This window comes from Physella acuta, unplaced genomic scaffold (genome assembly GCF_028476545.2).
Source record: "Physella acuta isolate Inbredline_101_S28 unplaced genomic scaffold, ASM2847654v3 ptg000244l, whole genome shotgun sequence".
NCBI classification, from domain to species: Eukaryota; Metazoa; Mollusca; class Gastropoda; family Physidae; genus Physella; species Physella acuta.
The window spans coordinates 132,646-156,038 of NW_026731763.1; the positions used below are offsets into that span (position 1 = coordinate 132,646).

General features: G+C 37.3%; 1 protein-coding gene across 1 annotated transcript; it reads right to left on the reverse strand.

Annotated features, from left to right (window-relative positions):
- Nucleotides 1–1,395: 1,395 nt before the first annotated feature.
- Nucleotides 1,396–21,466, reverse strand: LOC131938454 (dopamine beta-hydroxylase). Its single transcript, XM_059296486.1, has 12 exons — nucleotides 21,334–21,466; nucleotides 15,559–15,748; nucleotides 15,350–15,482; nucleotides 15,061–15,195; nucleotides 12,969–13,154; nucleotides 11,470–11,633; nucleotides 10,303–10,379; nucleotides 9,424–9,590; nucleotides 6,234–6,333; nucleotides 4,783–4,974; nucleotides 3,993–4,185; nucleotides 1,396–2,809 (listed from the first exon to the last, which is right to left on the reverse strand). The coding sequence occupies exons 1-12, from the start codon at nucleotides 21,342–21,344 to the stop codon at nucleotides 2,594–2,596; spliced, it is 1,764 nt and encodes a 587-aa protein (XP_059152469.1). The 5' UTR covers nucleotides 21,345–21,466; the 3' UTR covers nucleotides 1,396–2,593.
- Nucleotides 21,467–23,393: the final 1,927 nt, after the last annotated feature.

The following is a 23,393-nucleotide window of genomic DNA, read 5'->3' on the forward strand; positions in this document are numbered from 1 at the left end:
AGTTTGTATTCATGCAACTCTATTGTAAATTTGAAAAATGTAAAGTATTAAAAGAATAAACCGGGAGTGATCTCCCCTAAACTTTCTCGAATATTCTAATATAACACTACAGGGGATGGCAACTCGGGATATAGACTTCTAGACATGATTTTTAATCCATTTTAAATACTCACATTTCTTAAAATAGAATATAATCTCGTAGAAAAAAGAAATGCACACCAAGTGAACGCTAAATAAAAAAGCGCATAATAGTGCGCAATATTATTAGTACTTTATAAATTTACATGCGTTTTTTGAGAAATCGGAAATAGCGTAAATAAGTACTTCCGGTCAACGGAAATTACTCAAAATTTGACAGAAGGTAGAGAATTAGCTCTTTTACTTACATATCAAATTTCATTTATCTATCTGAAATAGTACTCAAGTTATAGGCTTTTGAAAAATTCAAAGTAGAAAAAGTACCACTTCCGGTTATGGGAATTCGCTCAAAAGTTGATACGGATCTACGATTTTGATAAAATACTTATATATGAAATTTCACCAGCCTAGCTGTAACGGTACTCAAGTTATCGTGTTTACACACGGACACACAGACACACAGACACACAGACACACACACAGACATACGGACAAGATTGCAAAATTATGTTTTTCCGTATCAGTGAGGTGTAAAACGTCGAGATTTGTAAAAATCTCGATTTTTGTTTTGCACGATTACAATACTTTCTCTATACTACGTATATACGAGAAAGTAAAAATCATTAAAAAAGTTTTGATAACAAGTTTTATATCTAATAATGAAGTAAAAAGTAGAAAATAAATTATACACTACTATTAAAATAACTATAAAGAAAAGCGTGGGTCCCTTCCTAAATATTAGTAAAGGAAACAAATAGGTACTAAATTGACCCACGCTTTTCTTTACAGTTATTTAAATAGTAACGTATAATTTTTTTTCTAATTTTTACTGCATTATTACATAAAAGCTTGTTATTAAAACGTTTTTAATGAGTTTTTTTATGAACTAGCATCATGGTTTAAAGTTTAAAGGTATAGTACAAATTATATTTGAAAATTTTTAATTTTTGAAAAAGACAGAAATATTTTGTAAAATAAATTGCAAACATTCCGCAATATAAATATACCGTACGCCCATGGGGTGAGGGCCCCCAGTCTACTATTGTACACGACTGATCGCTTACGCCACTGAAATCCAAAAAGAAAAATCCGATGGTCGGACAAGGGTTTAATGAAAGTATATATTTTCTATTTAAATTCATTTGGGGGTGGGGTAGTCGAAGTGCTCCCCCCCCCCCACTCCTCACCGAAGAGATGCCTGAAAGAAACTCTGCACATCTGTAGTTGATATATTAAAAACGTAAAATATTCAGTGAGTTGTATACAATAGAAATTTATTTACACATATTGTGGAAAAAAGTAAAACTCTTACAGGGAATTAACTGCAAAAATTACTGTTTAAACCACGTTTATGTAATAGTCTCCCTTTTCTGTGTTGTGTGTTGTTATAAAATATAAAGGTAGGTATATATCGTGAAATAGAGAACTTGAAAAATATCACAACTTGGAATTACAGTCATCGGGGTATAGACGATAGGGTAGATGTAGATGGTGGATTGTGAGTGGATGGTGGACTGTGTATGGATGGTGGATTGTGTGGGGATGGTGGATTGTGTATGGATGGTGGATTGTGTGTGGATGGTGGACTGTATATGGATGGTGGATTGTGTGGGGATGGTGGATTGTGTATGGATGGTGGATTGATTGAGGATGGTGGATTTGGTCTGAATGGTGGATTGTGTGTGGGTGGTAGGATAGATTTTTTGTGGATTGTGAATTGTGTGTAGATTGTGTATTGTGTGTGAATGGTATATTGTGTGTGGAAAACGGACGTTGGATTGTGTCTGGATGCTGGATTGCGTATTTATAATGGATTTGGTGCAGACGGTGGATTGAGTGGAGAAGATGAAGCGGTCTAGACTGTGGATTCTTGGTAAATAAATACTTTATACAGATTGTATTTGGCGTGGTGTAGAAGGATGGAGAAATAGACCCTGCATCAACACAATGTACTCTATGTACACACTGGAATCAATCTTGTGCCAAGATATCATAACTTTTAACAAAGTGTAGCAAAAAATTCACGTCAATCAGGAGCACAAATAGTGCTGAATGTACAGGTAAAAGTGCACAGGTATACATGTGTTTTGAAGGTAATCGATGATTATGATCATATACATGTGCTCATTTAATTAAAACGCAAATCAATGCTTTTAATCTAAAAAATAATAATAACTAAAAAAAAAGGTATTTAAAAACTATTTACACCAGCTAGTAACAACTAGAATAAGGAAGTGACCTATATATTAGTTCTTGAAAAAAAGTAAAATATAAATACTAAAAGTTAATGTCATAATGAATTAAGCCTAATGATATGTCAGAGGGTTTGAGTCGACAAGTTGTTAATAACACGATTGTCCAGTAGAGTGTTTCGGTCCCTATTGGTCGACCCTAACCTAAACACGTAAAACAAAATACGGGTGGCCAAAAATGACCGGAAATGACACGAGAGTTTTTAGTTTATTCCCAGCAGGAGTACCAGAGCTGGCACCAAGATGACCATCAGACCTCCGGCACTGACGGAGTGAGCGGTGTCCACACCACCCTCACTGGTGGGTGTGGTGGTCAAGGTGTTGGTCGCTGGGTGGGTGGCCAGATAGACTTCGACTGCGCATGAGGCCATCAGGGCCATGATTTCTTTACCACCATCGCTCTTGATCAGTTCGTTTCTCTGAAAAGTAAAAAAAAAGATTAATTTCATGTAAACAATGCTTATTGTAAGGCAAACAAAGCTTATTGAAAGGTAAACAATGGGTTAATGTGTGTTAAACAATATATGGCTGTAAGGCTCACATAGGCTTTTGTACATACATTTCTACTAATGTTTTATCATGAAGAGAAGTTAACAGAAAACATATGACTTATATAATAACAGGACTTTAAACACACGCGTGACTAGAGGAGTATTGTTAACGAGCTGACCCGCGCTGTAAGCATACGCCGCTATTTAATTGTTTCATTTTCTACTTTACAGTAATTCATAATTTGTGAATTCAACACTACCGCTGCAGCGACTGAAAATATTTTGCTTTAAAACACTATCGGACGCTCGAGAAGGACGATTTTCCTCCCCCTCCTTCCCCCTCCCCTCCCTTCCCTACCCTCCCTCCCTCCCCCCCCTCCCTCCCTCCCTCCTCCCATCCCCGTGAAAGCAACCGTCAGTGACGACAGTTTACTGACGACAATGAAAAGATCAAGCAGAACGTGTTATTACCTCCCCTTAGTTTCAAATCGTTTAAAAACTAAATTATCTGCCCCTAATAGCCGTCACTAATTCGGCCTCGGTTCTGCGATTGAAAATATTCGACGTGAACAACAGCTCCGGACTGGTGGGGGTGGGGGTGGTAGCTATATGCCTAGAGAGTGGGGGAGTAACGGCGTGCGTTTACGTGGTGTCTCGCATGGTCCCCATGAAGAGAATTTTATATATATATATATATAGATGTAGCGACGACAGCCATTATTCTGTATAATGTGTATTAAAGCGTCTAACAAGTATATATTTTTTGTAAAAAAAAAATCCTTTCAGACCATGAAGTCCTTGACGTAGATTTCATCTGTTTGTCTAGTATCGGCATATGAAGGGTTAGTGTGGTTAGCACTATGCCCAGCCGGCTTTGTTTTCCCCGTCGGGTACCCATCAGAGCTGAGCGAACTCCGGCGCTAACCTGCAATGGTACGCTCTACCTCCCCACCTCCACATCCCGTACATTTGAACATGGGTGTGGCTTATTTAATAGCTATAGTTATTTACTCGTAAAAATATATTCCATTACTACTCAGGTTTGAATTCACACATTGTACCTGCGGTTAACTACCTTTATTTTGTTTATATAACGTCTGTGAATATCTACCTTTATAAACTCAAAGTTATCTCCCTGTAGACAGGCATTCTTCTGTGTCGCCTGTACGATGAACTGGACACACTCCTGCAGACAGGGCGTGAACTGCTTGCAGTTGGCCACCAGCCCCTGGTACAGCTCCTGGTAGTAGTTGTCCTCCCAGTACCGACATCCTCGTTCTATCCACTGGTTGTTGTCACATAAACTAGAAATAATATTTCGATGGCTTGAAACTAGACAACATTTTCCTGCGGGGTGGGGGTGGGGGGTGGTAAGGGGTGGGACACGGTTAATAGAATATCTATATATATAATTCTCCTCTTCGAGCCGTTAGAAAACAAGCTGCAAACGCTCTCCCTACCTCCCCACCCCTACATGGTTTTTGTGAGCTGTGTTCACTCTAAATGTTTACAAGCAGAGCCAACGATTTTAAACGTAGGGGGGGGGGGGGGGGGGGGAGGAAAGGGGGGGGGGGGGGGGGTTATGGTCCTTAACGAGCTACTTATAGTGTTTTAAAGAAATATTTTCAGTGGCAGCGTTGGTACTGTCGAATTCACAAATTTTGAATTACTGAAAAGTAGAAAAAACAATAACTAAATAGCGGCGTATGCTATGCCGCGGGCCGGCTCGTATTATATATTATCGGTATGCTTTCGTTCGTGTGTCGATCCCCCCCCCCTCTCCTCCCCCCCCCCCCCCCCCGAAGGGACGCCTTAAACAAACACTGAATACAAAATTGTAAACAAAATGTGACAGGAAATGACTTATCCTCCTGCAGCATTAGACCGGAAGTGACCTCTACCTGAAATCAGGGCTTTCAGTGAGACAAAACCGATTCGTCAGGTTCTCTTTAGGGTAGTAACTGAGAAAGCCGAAGCACATCTCGTCAGAGGTTGCCTCCCCTTGAAAAACAGAGTGGTCTAACTTGGTCGTGGTGTAGGTGCAGGTGGTCACGATTTCGTCCCCTGGCAGGAGAATGACGGGGTTGTCGGTGCTGAAAGGGAGATGATAATTTCTTTGATACAACTGGACATAGCATGTGGGTATTATAACGTGTGGGGATTGTAACGAGAGGTGATTATACACTAACAACTATCGGAAGTTTGTTGATATAATATAATTAATTCTTCAATTTTTTACTTTCTCGTATATACGTAGTATAGAGAAAGTATTGTAATCGTGCAAAAAAAAAAAATCGAGATTTTTACAAATCTCGACGTTTTACACCTCACTGATACGGAAAAACATAATTTTGCAATCTTGTCCGTATGTCTGTGTGTGTGTGTGTCTGTGTGTCTGTCCGTGTGTAAACACGATAACTTGAGTACCGTTACAGCTTGGTTGATGAAATTTCATATATAAGTATTTTATCAAAATCGTAGATCCGTATCAACTTTTGAGCGATTTCCGATAACCGGAAGTGGTACTTTTCCTACTTTGAATTTTTCAAAAGCCTATAACTTGAGTACTATTTCAGATAGATAAATGAAATTTCACATGTAAGTAAAAGATCTAATTCTCTACCTTCTGTTAAATTTTGAGTAATTTCCGTTGACTGGAAGTAGTAATTTACGCTACTTCCGATTTCTCAAAAAACTAATGTAAATTTTTAAAGTACTAATAATATTGCGCACTATTATACGCGTTTTTATTCGGCGTTTGCTTGGTGCGCAATGTTTTTTTTTATGAGATTCTATTCTATTTTTAAAAGTTTAAGTATTTAAAATGGATTAAAAATCATAACTATATCCCCAGTTACCATCCCCTGTTGTTTTATATAAGAATATTCGAGAAAGTTTAGGGGAGATCACTACCGGTTTATTTTTGTAATAATGAAAAATTCCGATGGTTATGAGCTGATATTAAAAAATCGAATATTATTTACATTATAAGGTTCAATCTAAAATACACCAACAACATACATACTAGGTTAAAAATAACTTGATCACAACCTTGTTGTATCTCACTGCCACTGCCCCCCCCCCCCCCCATTCCAGACTTGTATCTGGATGTATGCAGAGAAAATAAATGGTGAAGGATCACCCTACCCTGACCCTAAAACCTACCCTTGCCTAAAATTCCTTAATGAAAATGATCACAAATGGCAAGTCTCTACGTAAAAGTATTTTGGGTACGGCTAACCTACGATAAAAACTAATCCCCAACCATCTCTTATAAAAGAATGAAATGGTGGGGGATTTTGAATTTTTCCGTCTTCGTTATGTCACAAGAAAACATAAATCAAGTACTCACTACGAGTGGGCCTGGGGACTATCGTAAATGTACACCGGGTCATTGGTTATAAACATCAAGGCTGTGTTGTTCCTAAACACCTGTATATTCATCTGGATGCCTGTTTAAAAAAAAAGAATTGTACTTTTTAGTCAAAAAATATTGGTACTATTGGTTTAGACGTACCACTTTAACTATACTGGGTTTTTCCAGTCTGGTGTATTGACTGCAGAGCACATCTGCACTTTTTTTCGTGTGCGCATTTTTCATATGCACATTTTATTATTTGTGCATTTTCTGTGTGTCGAAATTTTTGGTGTGCGTATTTTTTTTCTGCATCGTTTTGTTTAGTTTGCGCTAATTGTGATTTCAATGGGATGTTTTTTAACCGAATTTTTTCTGTGCTTGTTTTGTAACCAATACACGAAAATAATCTTTTTGTTTAATTAGTAGGAATATTCGTTGTAAATTGTACTGTAAAACCAGAAATACCATGTCAATATTTCGTAAATGTGAATTAGTAGGGTTATTAAAATGTGTTTTAACAATGTAATACCGTTTCCGAACTTACAATCCCGGAAATAAATCATCAAACAATTAATTCACTGTCCAGTTTTCTTTGAGGTATCTCTTTGGGTGGGAACAAAGTGGGGGAGGTCGATGGGGAGCGTAGCATGTTTAGTTTCTCACCCCCTTCCCTCATGAACAAATTAGAAAAATAATCAAACTAAAATTTAAAAAAATTACGTCCACCAACCCTAAATTCCAAGCCCCCCACCCCCCGCCTCACCGCACACACACCTTCCAGGAACAAGTTATCTGAAAAAAAAACTCTGATGCAAATGTCAAAGTGACTGTAGTCGGCGTGGTCGGGTCGGTAAAGCACGAGGCTGCTAAACCAAAAAGTATCGAGTTCGATCTATGAGAGAAACCAAAACAACTGCTGCCTTTTAGTTTGTTCTTGGTTGGACGAAGGCTATTGAAGCAAATCCAATTTTAAATAAACCGGGAGTGATCTCCCCTAAACTTTCTCGAATATTCTTATATAAAACAACAGGGGATGGGAACTCGGGCTATAGACATGATTTTTAATCCATTTTAAATACTTAAAGTTTTAAAAATAGAATAAAATCTCGTAGACAAAAGAATTGCACACCAAGTGAACGCCAAATAAAAAAGTGCATAATAGTGCGCAAAATTATTAGTACTTTAAAAATTTACATTAGTTTTTTGAGAAATTGGAAGTAGCGTAAATTACTACTTCCGGTCAACGGAAATTACTCAAAATTTAACAGAAGGTAGAAAATTAGATCTTGTACTCACATGTGAAATTTCATTTATCTATCTGAAATAGTACTCAAGTTATAGGCTTTTGAAAAATTCAAAGGAAAAAAGTACCACTTCCGGTTATCGGAAATCGCTCAAAAGTTGATACGAATCTACGATTTTGATAAAATACTTATATATGAAATTTCATCAACCTAGCTGTAACGGTACTCAAGTAATCGTGTTTACACACACACAGACAGACACACAGACATACAGACAGGATTGCAAAGCCCAGTTTTTCAGAATGGATTACGCATAAAACCTCTTAATTTTGATAAATCTGGATTGATAATTTTTGCCCGATTAAAATAAGTCCTCTATACTTCGGATGTGATGAAGGACTGAGGTGTAGTACGTTGAAAATTGTTAAAATTTCAAGAGATTTTTTTGCACGATTACAATACTTTCTCTATACTTCGTATATACGTGAAAGTAAATAAATCGGGAGTGATCTCCCCTAAACTTTCTCGAATATTCTTATATAAAACAACAGGGGATGGGAACTCGGGCTATAGACATGATTTTTAATCCATTTTGAATACTGAAAGTTTTAAAAATAGAATAATATCTAGTAGACAAAAGAACTGCACACCAAGTGAACGCTAAATAAAAAAGTGCATAATAGTGCGCAATATTATTAGTACTTTAAAAATTTACATTAGTTTTTTGAGAAATCGGAAGTAGCGTAATTTACTACTTCCGGTCAACGGAAATTACTCAAAATTTAACAGAAGGTAGAAAATTAGATTTTGTACTCACATGTGAAAATTCATTTATCTATCTGAAATAGTACTCTAGTTATAGGCTTTTGAAAAATTCAAAGTAGAAAAAGTACCACTTCCGGTTATCGGAAATTGCTCAAAAGTTGATACGGATCTACGATTTTGATAAAATACTTATATGTGAAATTTCATCAACCTAGCTGTAACGGTACTCAAGTTATCGTGTTTACACACGGACAGACAGACAGACAGACAGACAGACAGACACACAGACATACGGACAGAATTGCAAAGTCCAGTTTTTCAGACTGGATTACGCATAAAACCTCTTAATTTCGATAAATCTGGATTGATAATTTTTGCCCGATTAAAATAAGTCCTCTATACTTCGGATGTGATGAAGGACTGAGGTGTAATACGGTGAAAATTGTTTAAATTTCAAGTGTTTTTTGTGCACGATTACAATACTTTCTCTATACTTCGTATATACGAGAAAGTAAAAAGCAGGCTGAAATCGGAATCAACAGCCTATATGAGGCATAACATTAACAACCTTTCCCGTTCGTACCCAAGGCACATGGGGCAGATGAAATAGAGTTCATCTGTTTCATAGATCTCAGCACATGAAAGTGGTCATCACTATGACCAACCTTTGTTTCCCTAACGTGAGTAAGGTACCCATTAGAGTTGGGTGGACTCAAGGACGCTCTACTGAAGTAAACCCGCATTTGGTCGGCGTGGTTGAGTTGTCAAACTCATGGTTGCTAAACCAAAATGTCTGAGTTCAAACCCTCGGGCATATAATGCTCGACAGCTGGGGACAGCAACTCTTCTAAGATGGACAACTCTAAAATTAAAAAAAAAAAACGGCTGCCTTGTAATTTGTTCTTGGTTGGACTATGAAAGCAAATCCAAAAAGAAATGCAGCCTGAAATCGGAGTCAACGGCCTATATGGCGCATAAAAAGTTGACACGCATACTTAATTGTGTTGAAGGGAGTCTCTTCCTTAGCTAAAATTAAGAACGCAGAAAAAAAAAACAGTTTTGAACTCGAGTCTTTCGGGTTAGCAGTCTAACTCTAACCCTAATCCACGCCGTGCCATGAGCATACTATTTCGACAGGTAATACTTAATTAAGAAGAAGAAGAAGATAAACATACCAGCGTAATGCATGTGGTTCCAGGCCGTAGTCACGTGAATCGGTCCCGCGAACGATTGGCTGGTGCAGCCCTTCGTGCACGTGCTTTTCACGCTCACAGACGCCTGTCTTGGGGGAAGCACGAAGCTGTTGGAGCCGGTCAGCATGATGCCTGCGTCATAGGTTCTCCTGAAACATAGGGGGGGGGGGGGGGTCAAATTTATGACGCGGCAGCTGGTGTCATACATGAGGCATCTAACTCGGGAAAATGGCATTAGACAGTCAGGGCTCTCGAAAGGAAATTTCTTTTTAAACAAATATCTTTTTATTACGACATGAGTGATCATACTTGATTGTTTTTTTTAAATATTTTAATGTATTTTGGGTATTCAATAAAAGCATAAAAAACAAAACGCGATTCGGCTTAGCTCTGGATAGTGTTTGTTTAAGTCTTGCTTCCAACAAACAATTTACAAAACAAAGATATGTTAAGTTACTTTCTGTTTAGAACGATTTAAAAAACAATCGCTGCACAGGTAAAATCCAGGTGAAAAAAAAATCTGAACTCGATCTAACCCATTAAGCCATTACAACATTACAAACCCCGCCCTAAACAGAACAACCTGAAAATATATTTTGAAAAAGTTTTCAGCATCACACACTTAACACATTATCTGAACCCTCCGCAAAATCGACCCAAAAATGTTCATGTAGTGTAAATCTCCCATCCGTATTTTAGAAACCCTGACTGAAACCATGACTCCTGTAGGTTACTAACCCAAACAGAACCCCCTCTCTTGGTATGTCACTAACGCTGACTGAACCCCTCACTACGGTACGTCACTGGCCCTAACAGAACCCCTCACCTCTGCACTTCCCTAACCCTAACGGAACCCCTCACCTGTTGGGTGTGTAGAATAGCCTCAGCCCCGAGTTGTCCGTCCAATTGGAGATTTTGTCTGGGTTGTTCCAGTGGACCTGGCAGAAGTCACAATTTTTTATCGCCGTTAATCAAGGTCAAGGTCAGGGGTCACATTAAAAAAGTGATGGACTGTTGGTCAGTTGACCACCGTTTAAGTAGACAATCAGAAGGACGACAACATTCAAGGCAGACACGTGACATTCATTAAACAGACAATGGACACCAGCGAGAAAAGTCTCAAAGGTATTTGAGAGGTCCATAAATTAATTTTAAAATCATGCACGGCGTAGTTACAATTAATATGGTTATAAAATCCTGTCTGTCTGTTTTTTTTTTGGACTTTACTAAAGATTGGATGTATTTGTGGTTTTTAATATTTTCGGTAACTAAATAAAAATTAAAAAAAAAAAAGCAAAAACAATTTGGTTTTGACGTGTTTTGGCGACATAAACAATGGCATTTTGTTATTCGATAGGCCGCCATAAATTTTATTGTACACATTGTAAGCTAAAAATAGAAAAGCTAGGTCAAGGGGTTTAAATTTGCATTGTTATTTAAAAACTTGATCTGCAAAGTTTTGTAAACAAATAGTTATCGATCACTAAGTTAGTGTACAGCCAATCAATATTTGTCTTACAAAAGTGAAACATCCGGTTATAACTTAGGCTTGATGAAACTAAATAGAAATGTAGCCTTAAACTCAACAAATTATTTTCAAGTTCTCTGGATTTGCAACTTTTATAGCATTTATTCTAAAAATATAAAATTTCTAAATTAATTTTAGGCTTAAGTTTATATATATATATATATATATATTTACGGTCTAAATCTAAAAAGCACGTTTTTATTCCCTGTTAACAACATTATGGTCGGAATCTCATCAACTCGCTGGTGTCCATTGGACATACTGCAGTTATTTAGACAGATAATTGAGAAGAAGTGAATCTCACACAACAACTAATGACGCATAGAACGGTTATAAATAATGTGGGGAAAGATGATGGATCGTGAATGTAACAAAACAAAACTGTGTGAAATTTTACCTGCAATTTACTCTATGTGAGGTTACTTAAAGTGATAAAAATTAAAGTACGTGTTTAAAATGAAGGTATATTCAATCTTCGCTACAATAAAAAAAAACACCACCTGTAATGCGATCCTGTTGTACCCTTTGACCCCTAACCTGACCCCTGCACTGGGGTGGCTGCAGTCCCCGGACAGACCCACGCCCCAGACGCTGAGAAAATCCTGGCACTCAGGAGAGGCGACCATGCCGCACTCGAATGACGAGTTGGTCGCTTCTTGTTCATCTGATGACGTCATAAAATACAATTACCTTTACATGTATGTGTGTATTTACCTTATTCATTCTACATGCGAATACTTTTTACATTTCTACTCTGAATCATAAAGTATTATATTTTTACCAGCAGTTTTCTTTTTAGTATGTATACCTGCAATTACCTTTGTAATAACCGTTATGTTTCTAACTGCAATTACATCTGCATTTTTACAATTGATTACTTTTACATTTTAACACGTTTTTAACACGTTTTTCTTAACTCAGCTTCGCGTTTGTGGATGTGTTTGTTGTTAAAATTGACATCGAAAATTAGCCCACTTCTGATTGCTCTATAGATCTGAAATTTGGCATGCAGGTTACTTTCGCCTAACAATTTCAGATGCAATCATAAAAACTAGCAATTAAAGACCGTAATTACGCCCTAAGGACCATAAAATTGAGGACATGATTTCTAAAGATACCGACAAGACTGAAGACCTATTGACACAGTTACTTCGGCCCCAATCGATGTGAGCGCGCTGGCCGTGATCGTATAGTGGTTAGTACTTCGCGTTGTGGCCGCGACAACCCAGGTTCGAATCCTGGTCGCTCAAGATTTTTAGTCCGTGTATTTATAAACACTTAGTCAAGTCATACTTAATCAAGTCATTGGATAAAGTAGAAAATAAACTATATAAAAAACTTTTTTTTAAAAACCACGTTTTTCATGTGTAGCAACGGACTAAAAAGGAGAAAATAAAATACTTAAAAAAAACTTTTTAAAAAACCACGTTTTTCTTGTGGACTAAAAAGTAGAAAATAACTATTTACATACATTTGATGACAAAAAACGTGGGTACGTTCACCATCAAATTTCCCGACCCATCTGCCCGACCCACGTTTTTTGTCGGGAAATTTGATGGTGAACGTACCCACGTTTTTTGTCATCAAATGTATGTAAATAGTTATTTTCTACTTTTTAGTCCACAAGAAAAAACGTGGTTTTTTAAAAAGTTTTTTTAAAGTATTTTATTATACTTGTAATTACATTTACTTTTCTATCTCTAGATATCTGTACATTTATACCTATAACTGCATGTTCATTTCTACCTGTAACAGCCTCTGTATTTTCACCTATAACTGCTTGTACATTTCTACCTGTTATTACGTGTAGATTTCTACCTGGGATTACATCTACATTTTTACCTGTGCTTACCTGATCATTTCTACCTGTGATTACCTATACATTTCTACCCGTGTTCACCTGTAACATTTCTACCTGTGATTACCTATACATTTCTACCTGTGTTTACCTGTAACATTTCTACCTGTGTTTACCTGTAACATTTCTACCTGTAATTACCTGTACACCCGAACAAGACCATGTGGTGTAGCACATAAGCGTTGTCAATCACCGGCTCTACGGCGATCATGTGATAATCCCCAGGTGTGATCAAGCTCTCCAGGTCGAAGATCTGGCACATGTAGGTGGTCTCTTTCTGCGGGACTTGAGAGTCGCTGGGCAGGTGAACGGTGAGGTTCTGCACACCTGGGCGATACATGCAAGTCACGTGATACAAACCGTGGAGAACGTGGAAGTTTATTTTCGGATATGTATCAACGTCACCATGCAGATAATTTTTACTCATCTATCTATATATAATTCTCTTCTTGGATACCCTAGAAAATACCAAGCTGTAAGCGCGCCTAGCAGCCCCCTCTCTTCCTATCTAGGCATATCCCTACCACCCCCACCCCCACATGGTCTGGTGAGCTGTGGTTCACGCTAAATGTTTACAATAGTAGAGCCGGGTTTAGTGACGGCTATTAGGGGCAGATAATTTAGTTTGAAACGATTTTAAACTTAGGGGAGGTAACTAAGAGGGGGGGGTAGGGGGGGGGGGGGGGAAAGGAGGGGGGTATCGTCCTTAAAAACCCACTGATAGTGTTTTAAAGCAAATATTTTCAATGGCAGCATTGGTACAGTCGAATTCACAAATTATGAATTACTGAAAAGTAGAAAATAAAACAAATAAATAGCGGCGTTAGCGGCGTATGATACGCAGCGGATCAGCTCGTATATATATATATATATATATATATATATATATATATATATATATATATATATATATATATATATATAATTCTCTTCATGGGGACCATGCTAGACACCACGTAAATGCATGACGTTACTCCCCCGCTCTCTAGGCATATCGCTACCACCCCCACCCCCACCAGTCTGGTGAGCTGTGGTTAACACTAAATGTTTACAAGCGTAGAGCCGGGACGAATTAGTGATTTCATTTGGAGCAGATAATTTAGAATTTAGAAGGGGAGGAAATAACAATTTCTGCCATAACTTTTCACTGTTGTCACGGACGGCTGCTTTCACGGAGTTCGCGGGAGTGGTGGGTAGGGAGGGTGAGGATAACCCACCAATGGAGATAATAAAAGATTGAGATTTTCCATCGAAAAGGGATATCAGAGTTCCCTATTCTTTGTTTTAAAACCTATACCTTACTCCATCGTTACAGGTTGCCACACAATAACATAGTTCCGTCCACCACTTGGTCCCCCTCCCCGAATTAACAATTTATTTAATTCAGGTAAGTTAACGAATTACTCATTAGTTTCATTCTGGAAAACAAACATACTTAAACGTTCTACGGCACATGTTTTGAGCCCCCTCCTCCCCCTTTCGCCATACGTCATCAAAAAATTCTAGACGCACAAATTTGAGCAGATATTTTAAAAAATAAAAATATTTTTAAAAGGCTGCTTCCTCGGGATTGGGCGTTATTCAGTTAAATTAACTTGTTTGATTGGACGTTATCCATTAACATTAATCTGTGTGATTGGGTTTTTTTCTGTTAGCTTTAATCTGTTTTAACAACAAATGTTGGCATAGGGATTTTCTAGATTATTGGATTTAAAAAAAAAAGTACAGAATACTCTTTAGGCCGAGCGATCCCTTGGGGGTAAATGAATTAGAGCTCATATATTTCACGACCTCGGCATATGAAGGGAAAATGTGATCAACATTATGCCCAGCCGCATTTACTTTCCCTAACGTCAGCTAGGTACCCATCAGAGCTGGGCGAACTCGGGGACGTTCCATTTACTTGAACCCGGCGTCAAACCCGCTACTTTCGGGTAAGCAGTCTAGCGCTCTAGCACTAGGCCACGCCGTGCCGCGAATTTTGGATTGGGCAGATGAATTAGTTTTGTTGTAAAGTAACAAAAATGCAGAACAGAGAGAAGGTGGGGCGTGGCGGTGGGACCAAACACTACAAATCAAGATAAGAGATCTAGCTTCCTACCACTAGACCACCATGTTCCAAAATTATATTCATCGAGGTCTATTTCTGAATGTGTTACCAACTAAACTGACATGCATTTTTGACTTTAACTAAAAAAGAGCAACAACAACAACAACAACAACACAGCCAGACCTGGTTCATCTTTGCCAGCACAAACAAACTCCTGGGCCTTACACTCCTCTCTCATCCAGTCCCCCTGGGTCTTGTACACCGGGTGGGTGACGGGCTTAGCCAGGCAGGACGGGGAGTCCCACGGGTCACAGATACCTGGGGGGGGGGAGACGTGTGGTTAGAGAGGATTTCTTAAATTCGTTTTACATACTATATAATTTAAAGGAAATTTTAAATAACAAGAACAATATCATACAAAATCATTTAAAAGTAAATACTTCGACGTTTTAGAGTCTGGTAAATGACTTACCAGGGTGATATAATCCAGTGGTTTGTTTAGGAATAGAGTTCTCTTTCCATGTACAGTCAGGATCACCCAACTCTTGACCATTGGTCATCCCATCACCGTCTGAATCTTTTCTACACAGCTCTTCTTTCCACGCCTTAGAAAGAAAAACAAGTTTTATTTTGTTGAAGTCTAAAACCTAAAATTTTTAAATCTAATTAAAAATAACTTACATGTCCAGCGGCTTGAAAATCCAAACCGAACGAGTTTCGAACCCCGGTCCCTTCGTCCAATATGTGACCCACCCCCTCCCACACGTTATTTGGCTTGCAGGGGTACGGGACGGCGTCTCCATTGGGAATTTTACTTCTGTAACTTCGGTAAGCGCATGCGCATTGCAACACCGCGAGACACACAAGTGATCTGAAAATATTAAAAAGTTAATTGTACTTAGCACTGTTAGTTAATATGGTTAAGTATTGCTAGAGAGCACTCCGAGACACAAGTGATCTAAAAATGTTTTTAAAATCCACAATTAATTGTATGTATATCATATTTGTAGCGCACCAGACGACATCAATCTTGATGGCACCGTCAAATGTGTTGTACCGATATCATAGAATCTGCACATAGTTTTTAATTTTATCAAAAAAGGCATCTATATTGGTTCCCAGAAAGAAGCGCAAAACAAAAAGCGCAGCGGAAAAAAAGCGCAAACGGAAAAAAGAGCAAACAGAAAAAAGCGCACACAGAAAAAAAGTGCAAACAGAAAAAAGCGTAAACGGAAAAAAGCGTAAACAGAAAAAACGCACACAGAGAAAAGCGCAAACGGAAAAAAGCGCTAACAGAAAAAAGCGCACACAGAAAAAAGCGCAAACGGAAAAAAGCGCAAACAGAAAAAAAGCGCAAACAGAAAAATGCGCAACCAGAAAAAAAACTACGAAAAATGCGTAAAAGAAAAATTTAGCACAAAGACCATATGAACTAGATGACACATTTATACATAACTGTTAGGCCTGCTGTGAGAGATATGACGAATGAATGTTTGATGACGCGGATGAAAGGGGGTGACATTTTGCAATAGGAATGGGTTGTTATGGTATGCAAGCTTGGTAGTTCGAACTAGGGAGAATGTGAGAAATACTTCGTGTAATGTCGATATCAAGGATATTTTTATGTTTATTTATACGAGAATAGTATTTGAATAATTATTGACCAAGAAAATAATAGACATTGTGTAAAGCGATTATCGCCTGTATCGTGGTGATGGGAATGCACTTGGTAGTGGTATACTTTAAATGGTAGTAGATCACGTGATCAAACACGACACGTTCACAGCAGCCGTAACAGTCATGTATAAATGTGTCATCTAGTCCATATGGTCTTTGTGCTAAATTTCTCTTTTGCACATTTTTCGTTTTTTTTTCTGGTTGCGCATTTTTCTGTTTGCGCTTTTTTTCTGTTTGCGCTTTAATCCGTTTGCGCTTTTTTTCTGTTTGCGCTTTTGTTCTGTGAGCGCTTTTTCCGTTTGCGCTTTTTTCTGTGTGCGCTTTTTCCGTTTTCGCTTTTTCTGTGTGCGCTTTTTTCTGTGTCCGCTTTTTTATGTTTGCGCTTTTTTTCGTTTGCGCTTTTTTTCTGTTTGCGCATTTTTCTGTGTGATCTTTTTTCTGTGTGCGCTTTTTCTGTTTGAGCTTTTTCTGTGTGCGGTTTTTTCAGTGTGCGCTTTTTTCTGTTTGCGCTTTTTTCCGTTTGCGCTTTTTTCCGTTGCGCTTTTTGTTTTGCGCTTTTTTCCGTTGCGTTTTTTTCCGTTGCGCTTCTTTCCGGTCACCATCTATATTATATGACGATGATAATACTTATATTTTTATAATTCAAAGTAAGGTACAGATGAAAAGTACAGAGAATAAAACAACAAACACTGACTAATTTCTATCGTTTGATTAATTGATTAGATGTAAATACTAATTTAAATATAAAACTAAATTGTAGATAATAAATCAGGAACATAGAAAATGACATTTCTGTGTGCCATACATTTGTTTATTTTAGTATTATGCTTCAATGAAACTTTACCTGTATTTATTTTACGCAGAGTCAAACTTTACATCCGTCTTAATCTATTAGAAACTTTCTTCTTTTCTTTACAAAAAAAGTTTAAATTAATTAAAGGATAGCTAACCACACGTTTTGAGCATTAGTCATAGGATCTTTTAACCAAAAGTTTGTATTTCCTATAAATCTAGTTGTATTACTTATACATCTTTAAGTTTACAACAGTCATAAGAAATAGAAATCAAAATTTACTTTAGTTCTGGATGTTTAAATCAAAGTTTATATCATATTCAAAACGACTTCGATATTTAAACGATGGCAAGTTTGAAATGAAAAGTTAGCCATTACGTTACGTCTTACTGTCACCCAACCACAATCACCCAACATGTAAGACGTGTTACCTAACCCTACCGTGTCTTTAAAAGATTCAAGACGCACCGTTTCCCATGGCTGATCCTGTCCCATTGTCACACGACTTATAACAGGTCACACTAACTTCTCCTGCACGGCGTGTCAACATATGTCACCGCGACATAAGATTATATCTCTACTGACCGAGAAAACATTCGATACAATAATTATTCGTTTCTTGCATGTTTTGTTCAAGTGTCTTATAAAGATCAGTTCTCGGCGCAACTTCTTAGAACAAGTGTGTGTGTGTGTGTGTACATATATATATATATATATATATATATATATATATATATATATATATATATATATATATATATATATATATATATATATATATATATATATATATATATATATATATATATATATATATATATATACGCAGTGGCATCACTAGGTTTGGTGTCGCCTCAACACTCTCCAATAATTTAGCATTTTCGGTTTGGTGTCACCCCTCTTCGCTTCTCTTTCGTATTTTATCTGAGGTGAAATTTATAATGGGTGAAATTTTACAATTTATGTTTAGGTTAGGTTAGGCTTTCCTGTCTCCCTTCTGGGACATAGGCCGCTGACAAGAGCTTTCCAGGCAATCCTGTCCTGGGCTAGTCTCTCCAACTGTCCCCAGGCGTATCCTATCTTCTTGGTGTCTTCTTCCAGGTCACGTCTCCAGGTCTTTCTTGGACTGCCTCTCCTCCCCCTGCCCTGTGGATTCCAGGTGTGGGCCTGTCTTGTTATGCTTGATACAGGCTTTTTGAGTGTGTGGCCAATACATTTCCATTTTGCTTTGTCCGTTGCCATAGAACATATTTTCTGATGGATTTAGGCTAGCGAATTTGTAGGATCTTTCTGAGGCATGCGTTTATAAATGATTGTATTTTTTACTTTTTTATAGCAGTTATTCTCCATGTCTCAGCTCCATAGAGTAAAACAGGTTTTACTAGTTTGTTGAAGATCCGGATTTTTTTTTCTAAGGATTAAATCTCCAGAACCCTAAACATTTTTTTAGTTGTTTGAAGACTGCTCTTGCCTTGCCCGTCCTTATTTTAATGTCTGCTTCTGTCCCACCCTGCTTATCAACAATACTTCCAAGGTAGGTGAATCTATCCACTTCTTCTATGGCTTCTTCTGCCAATGTTGTGGGGTTGCTGTTTGATGCATTGACTGAGAACTTTATTTTTCCCTCGGTGGATATTCAGGCATGTAGACAAATTAGCAACCCTGTTAGTTTTATCCTGCATTTGCTGTTGTGTGTGGGAAAGAAAGGCCAGGTCGTCAGCAAAGTACAGGTCATCCAGCTGGCTCTACAGTGTCCACTGTATACCGTTTTGCCTTTTCCATGTTGACATCTTCATAATCCAGTCTATGGCCAGCAGGAACAGGAATGCTGAAAGTAGGCAACCCTGCCTTACTCCGGTCTGTACTGGGAAGGCCCTTGAAGTCTGTTGGCCATGCACTACTCTACATTTGAAACCTTCATATGAAGACATTTTAATGTTGACTATTTTCTGTGGCACCCCGTAGTGTCTCAACAATGTCCACATTGACTTCTATCCAGGTTATCAAAGGCCTTCTCATAATCTATGAAATTAATGTAGAGAGATGAGTTCCACTCCTGGGTCTGTTCAATGATAATGCGCAGGGTAGCAATTTGGTCTACACATGATCTTTCCTTCCTAAAGCCTGCCTGTTGATCTCGAAGCTGGGGATCTATCGCTTCCTTCATTCTGTTAAATAATATTATGTTGAAGACTTTGCCTGGGATGGACAAAAGTGTTATCCCTCTATAGTTACATCATGCACTAAGATCGCCTTTCTTTGGAAGCTTTATGAGTAGTCCCTCCTTCCACTCCTCTGGCATTTGTTCATCTTCCCAGATTTTCTTGAAGAGTGTGTGTAGTAGTGTGGTGTTAGTTTCTATATCTGCTGTCAGTGCTTCTGCCGGTATACCATCTATTCCTGGAGCCTTCCAATTTTGCAACTGTTTTGGTGTCACCCCCTAATTCATATCACCAGGTGCACACCGCACCTCTCTAACTCTTGTAAGTTATTAAATTAAGTGGGAACGGCTGATTTTCTAATTAAAATGTAACTAATCACGTTTTGGTGTCACCCCCTTTTTGGTATCACCCGGTGTATCCTCCCCACCCCCACCGCCGTGGCTGTAAATTATGTATACAGTATAAGCGACGTTTCGTTTTGACCGTCTTCTTACAGGCTGCTGTTAATTTAACCTTGTGGACTTCACCGGCCCACCCCCACCCCTTTCATGTGTCAAAAAACAAACAAAAAAAAAAAAAAAAAACAAAAAAAAAACGATGACCTGATTGGGTCATTCTGTCGTCTGCTTGTTTGTATGGAAGTCAGAACTAGAAGGGCTTTAAATAAAACTATTTCTTACAGAGGATAACATGTTGTAAACATTAGGCCACTAGAAACATGTTAGTTATGTAGGTGTGTTGGTTAAGCTGGGTCAGAAGTACTTTGAACAAGGGTTCTTATTGAAGGGATCCTAATAAAGGGGTCCTAATGATGGGATCCTATTGAAGGGGCCCTTTTGACAATTTAGTATTGAATAGGGCCAATTTGCAGTGACCCTTTTTTAAATGAAGCCATATTAACCGGGATCCTTTTGTCAGGAGTCGTAATGAAAGGAGCCGTTTTGTTGGGAGCCTTATTGATTGGAGCCCTTTTATCTTCAGCCGTAATGACGGGAGCCTATTTTTTGGGAGCTGAATTTGTCACAGGGTCGGTATGACGTGGCATTTTTAGCTGGGCCATTTTGTCACGGATTGTTTTTTTACGACGCAGTAAAATTAAAATTCAAGGATCTTCACTTCTAAAATGTATGACCTATCCTCTTCTTTTAATGACGACAAATTAAATTTTAAAATCGAAGCGCAAAATCCAAAAAGGTGATTTTACAATAATTGTACACACAGGCATTAAATTGATACTGTTGATTTTATAGAACATCTTTAAGACATCACAAAGTAAGATAATTTATGTAAGTTAACGTCTGCAATTGTTTCTCGTCTGGCTTGGCCAGCAGACAGTTACAAAGTCAAATCTTAATGTAACGTCTTATAGAATCTAGGCGAGTGTTACGTCTGGTATACTAAGGAAAACATATTCTTTTAAAATGTAGCCCAAAACTTAACTAAAACACCCCAGACTTTACTTAAATTTTACTGTAACGCGCATCTACACGCGCGCACACATACACAGACATACACACGCACACACACGCACACTCTCTTTCACACAGACATATATGCAGACATATTTATTTTACCTAAAGGTAAACAAAAACAAACCTGAATTAATAATAATAAAAATCTTTGCTTGAACTTTTTAAAATATCCAACAAACCTGACTCAACTAAAACACAAATATCTTCACTAAAACCTAACTGAAGCACAAAACTAAAGTGACCAATAATAAATTTTCAAATACAATTAAACTTAAAATTTAATTTAATTTCAATGAAAAATAAAACATGTACTAAAATTTAAAAATTACAAATTATTGAAACATACACCTACTTTAGCATCATGTTTCGATTCCTGAACGTTCAACAACAAATTAAATAATGCTTAAACCGAATCAAAACGTAACACTCCTTATATAATAAAGCTACGGAAACCCGTGAGGTCATTACATTTTTTTCTCGCCCGGCTTAAAATAGATCAGTGACATAAACGCAGCCCTTTGTTCAATGGCTGCACATAATACACTAGCGTTAATGTTTTGGAAAGAATTTTTTTTGTCAATCTCAGCATACACGCTGTGTTATATGATTGCAAGGACTCTACCGAAAACATCAGTTTGAATTTTTTCATGCTAGGACAAGGATCATGGTTAACAATGATGTAGAAATTAGCAAATATACGTGGTTAATACAATAATAGAATTAAAAAAACAGGTCACTCCTCCTTATTAAAAAAAAACAAATAACACATCTTCACTTAAGGTCTGTTTAGAAAATAGAAAATGAAACAACCAAGAAAATTGTAGGCCAAAGCCCCTCCAAATATTAAACTATGTTTTTAAAATTTAAAAACAATTTTATTATATTTTTAGAAAATTATGCTAAGATACCACACAATTTAAACCCAACTATGAAAATGTAAGAAATATAAATTATATATATATATATATATATATATATATATATATATATATATATATATATATATATATATATAAATATATATATATATATATGTATATATATATATATATATATATATATATATATATATATATATATATATATATATATATATATATATATATATCAGAAAATAACTGTCAAAAACTTTAGATTTTTTAAAATTAAATGTCATGAGGTGTGCTGTAAAGATTTGAAGTGTTCCTCTAATTTTAACACTACCCATAAACTTCCTGATACCCGGAGCTAAAAGGGACGAGACACCTTCAAATCTGAGAATTCCCCGTTCCCCACACTGCTGAACGCCAATATTACAACAATAACTTCCCCTAATCTCCCGGATTAAGAATACATTGTCCCCACTCCCTGTATTGTTGCATGGGTCACCTTGTTATACGACATCCGTATCAGGTGCGACCTGCAAGGAACGGATTACGTCATCTCCAGTTATTGGGGGGGGGGGGGAGATTGCGTTACTGTTTATCGTTTTTCCACGAAAATCAATGTTTTTATTTTTGTTTTGTTTTTGGTGATCTATGTTGCATGTCGAATTAATTGACTATATGCATATACTGCATGTTGTATTTATTGCAGATTCGTTTTTATATTCTTGTTTAGACTATATTTGGTTACATTCTGATCTAGTCGACATTTGATTATATTCTGATTTAGACGAAATTCGTCAGTGTACTATCATCTAAACAACTTTTGTCCCTATATTCTAATCCAGACGACATTTGTTGTGACTATATTCTGATCTAGATATTTGTTGTAATATTGTCTTACATTCATAAGAAGTACTTCCCGGTTTTCTGCATTTAGATCTATATTTAACTACAGCAGATGACATCAGACGGGTATAAAAGTTTACACCCCATTAGCATTGTTGCCTTTTTAAACACTTGTAAAAAAAAACCCCGCAGAACGGGAGCCTTGTTTCCTAGAAGTGAACAAGAATAAACTTTGCTTTATTCTTTTTTTTTCTCTTTGCCCTTTTAAAATGTTACTTCAGAGAGGATTTATTTTTCAACACAAGTATCGCGTGTCAACATATTATGCGTCATCTAACCAGCTAATTCAACTTTTTAGTCCACCCAATGCAGCAGTTGTTTGATTTTAGAGCTTCCTCTCCTGAATGACCTGCTATTGCCATCTCCAACTAACGAGCCTTCTCTGCCCGGGGTTCGAACTCGGGACATTTGGAGTTAGCAATCATAAGCTCTCCCGCATCATCCCCTCTCACTGAGCTATTTTATTAACCCACTGTATCTGACTGATCGAGTATTGTTACTTCTTACTCGGGTTATATCCCCTTTTGTTATTGGATCAAGTGAATTTTAAATTGCATTCTTAAAACCGTAAAGCAGCTTATACATATATATATATATATATATATATATATATATATATATATATATATATATATATCTG

Excerpts from the sequence above, each read along its gene's own strand:
- LOC131938454 (XM_059296486.1), bottom strand. Across the intron at positions 9,591-10,302 it reads CTATTCTACACACCCAACAG|GAGAACCTATGACGCAGGCA; the intron begins GTGAGGGGTTCC and ends CCTATGTTTCAG. Across the intron at positions 4,975-6,233 it reads AGTCCCCAGGCCCACTCGTA|CACCGACAACCCCGTCATTC; the intron begins GTGAGTACTTGA and ends TCTCCCTTTCAG.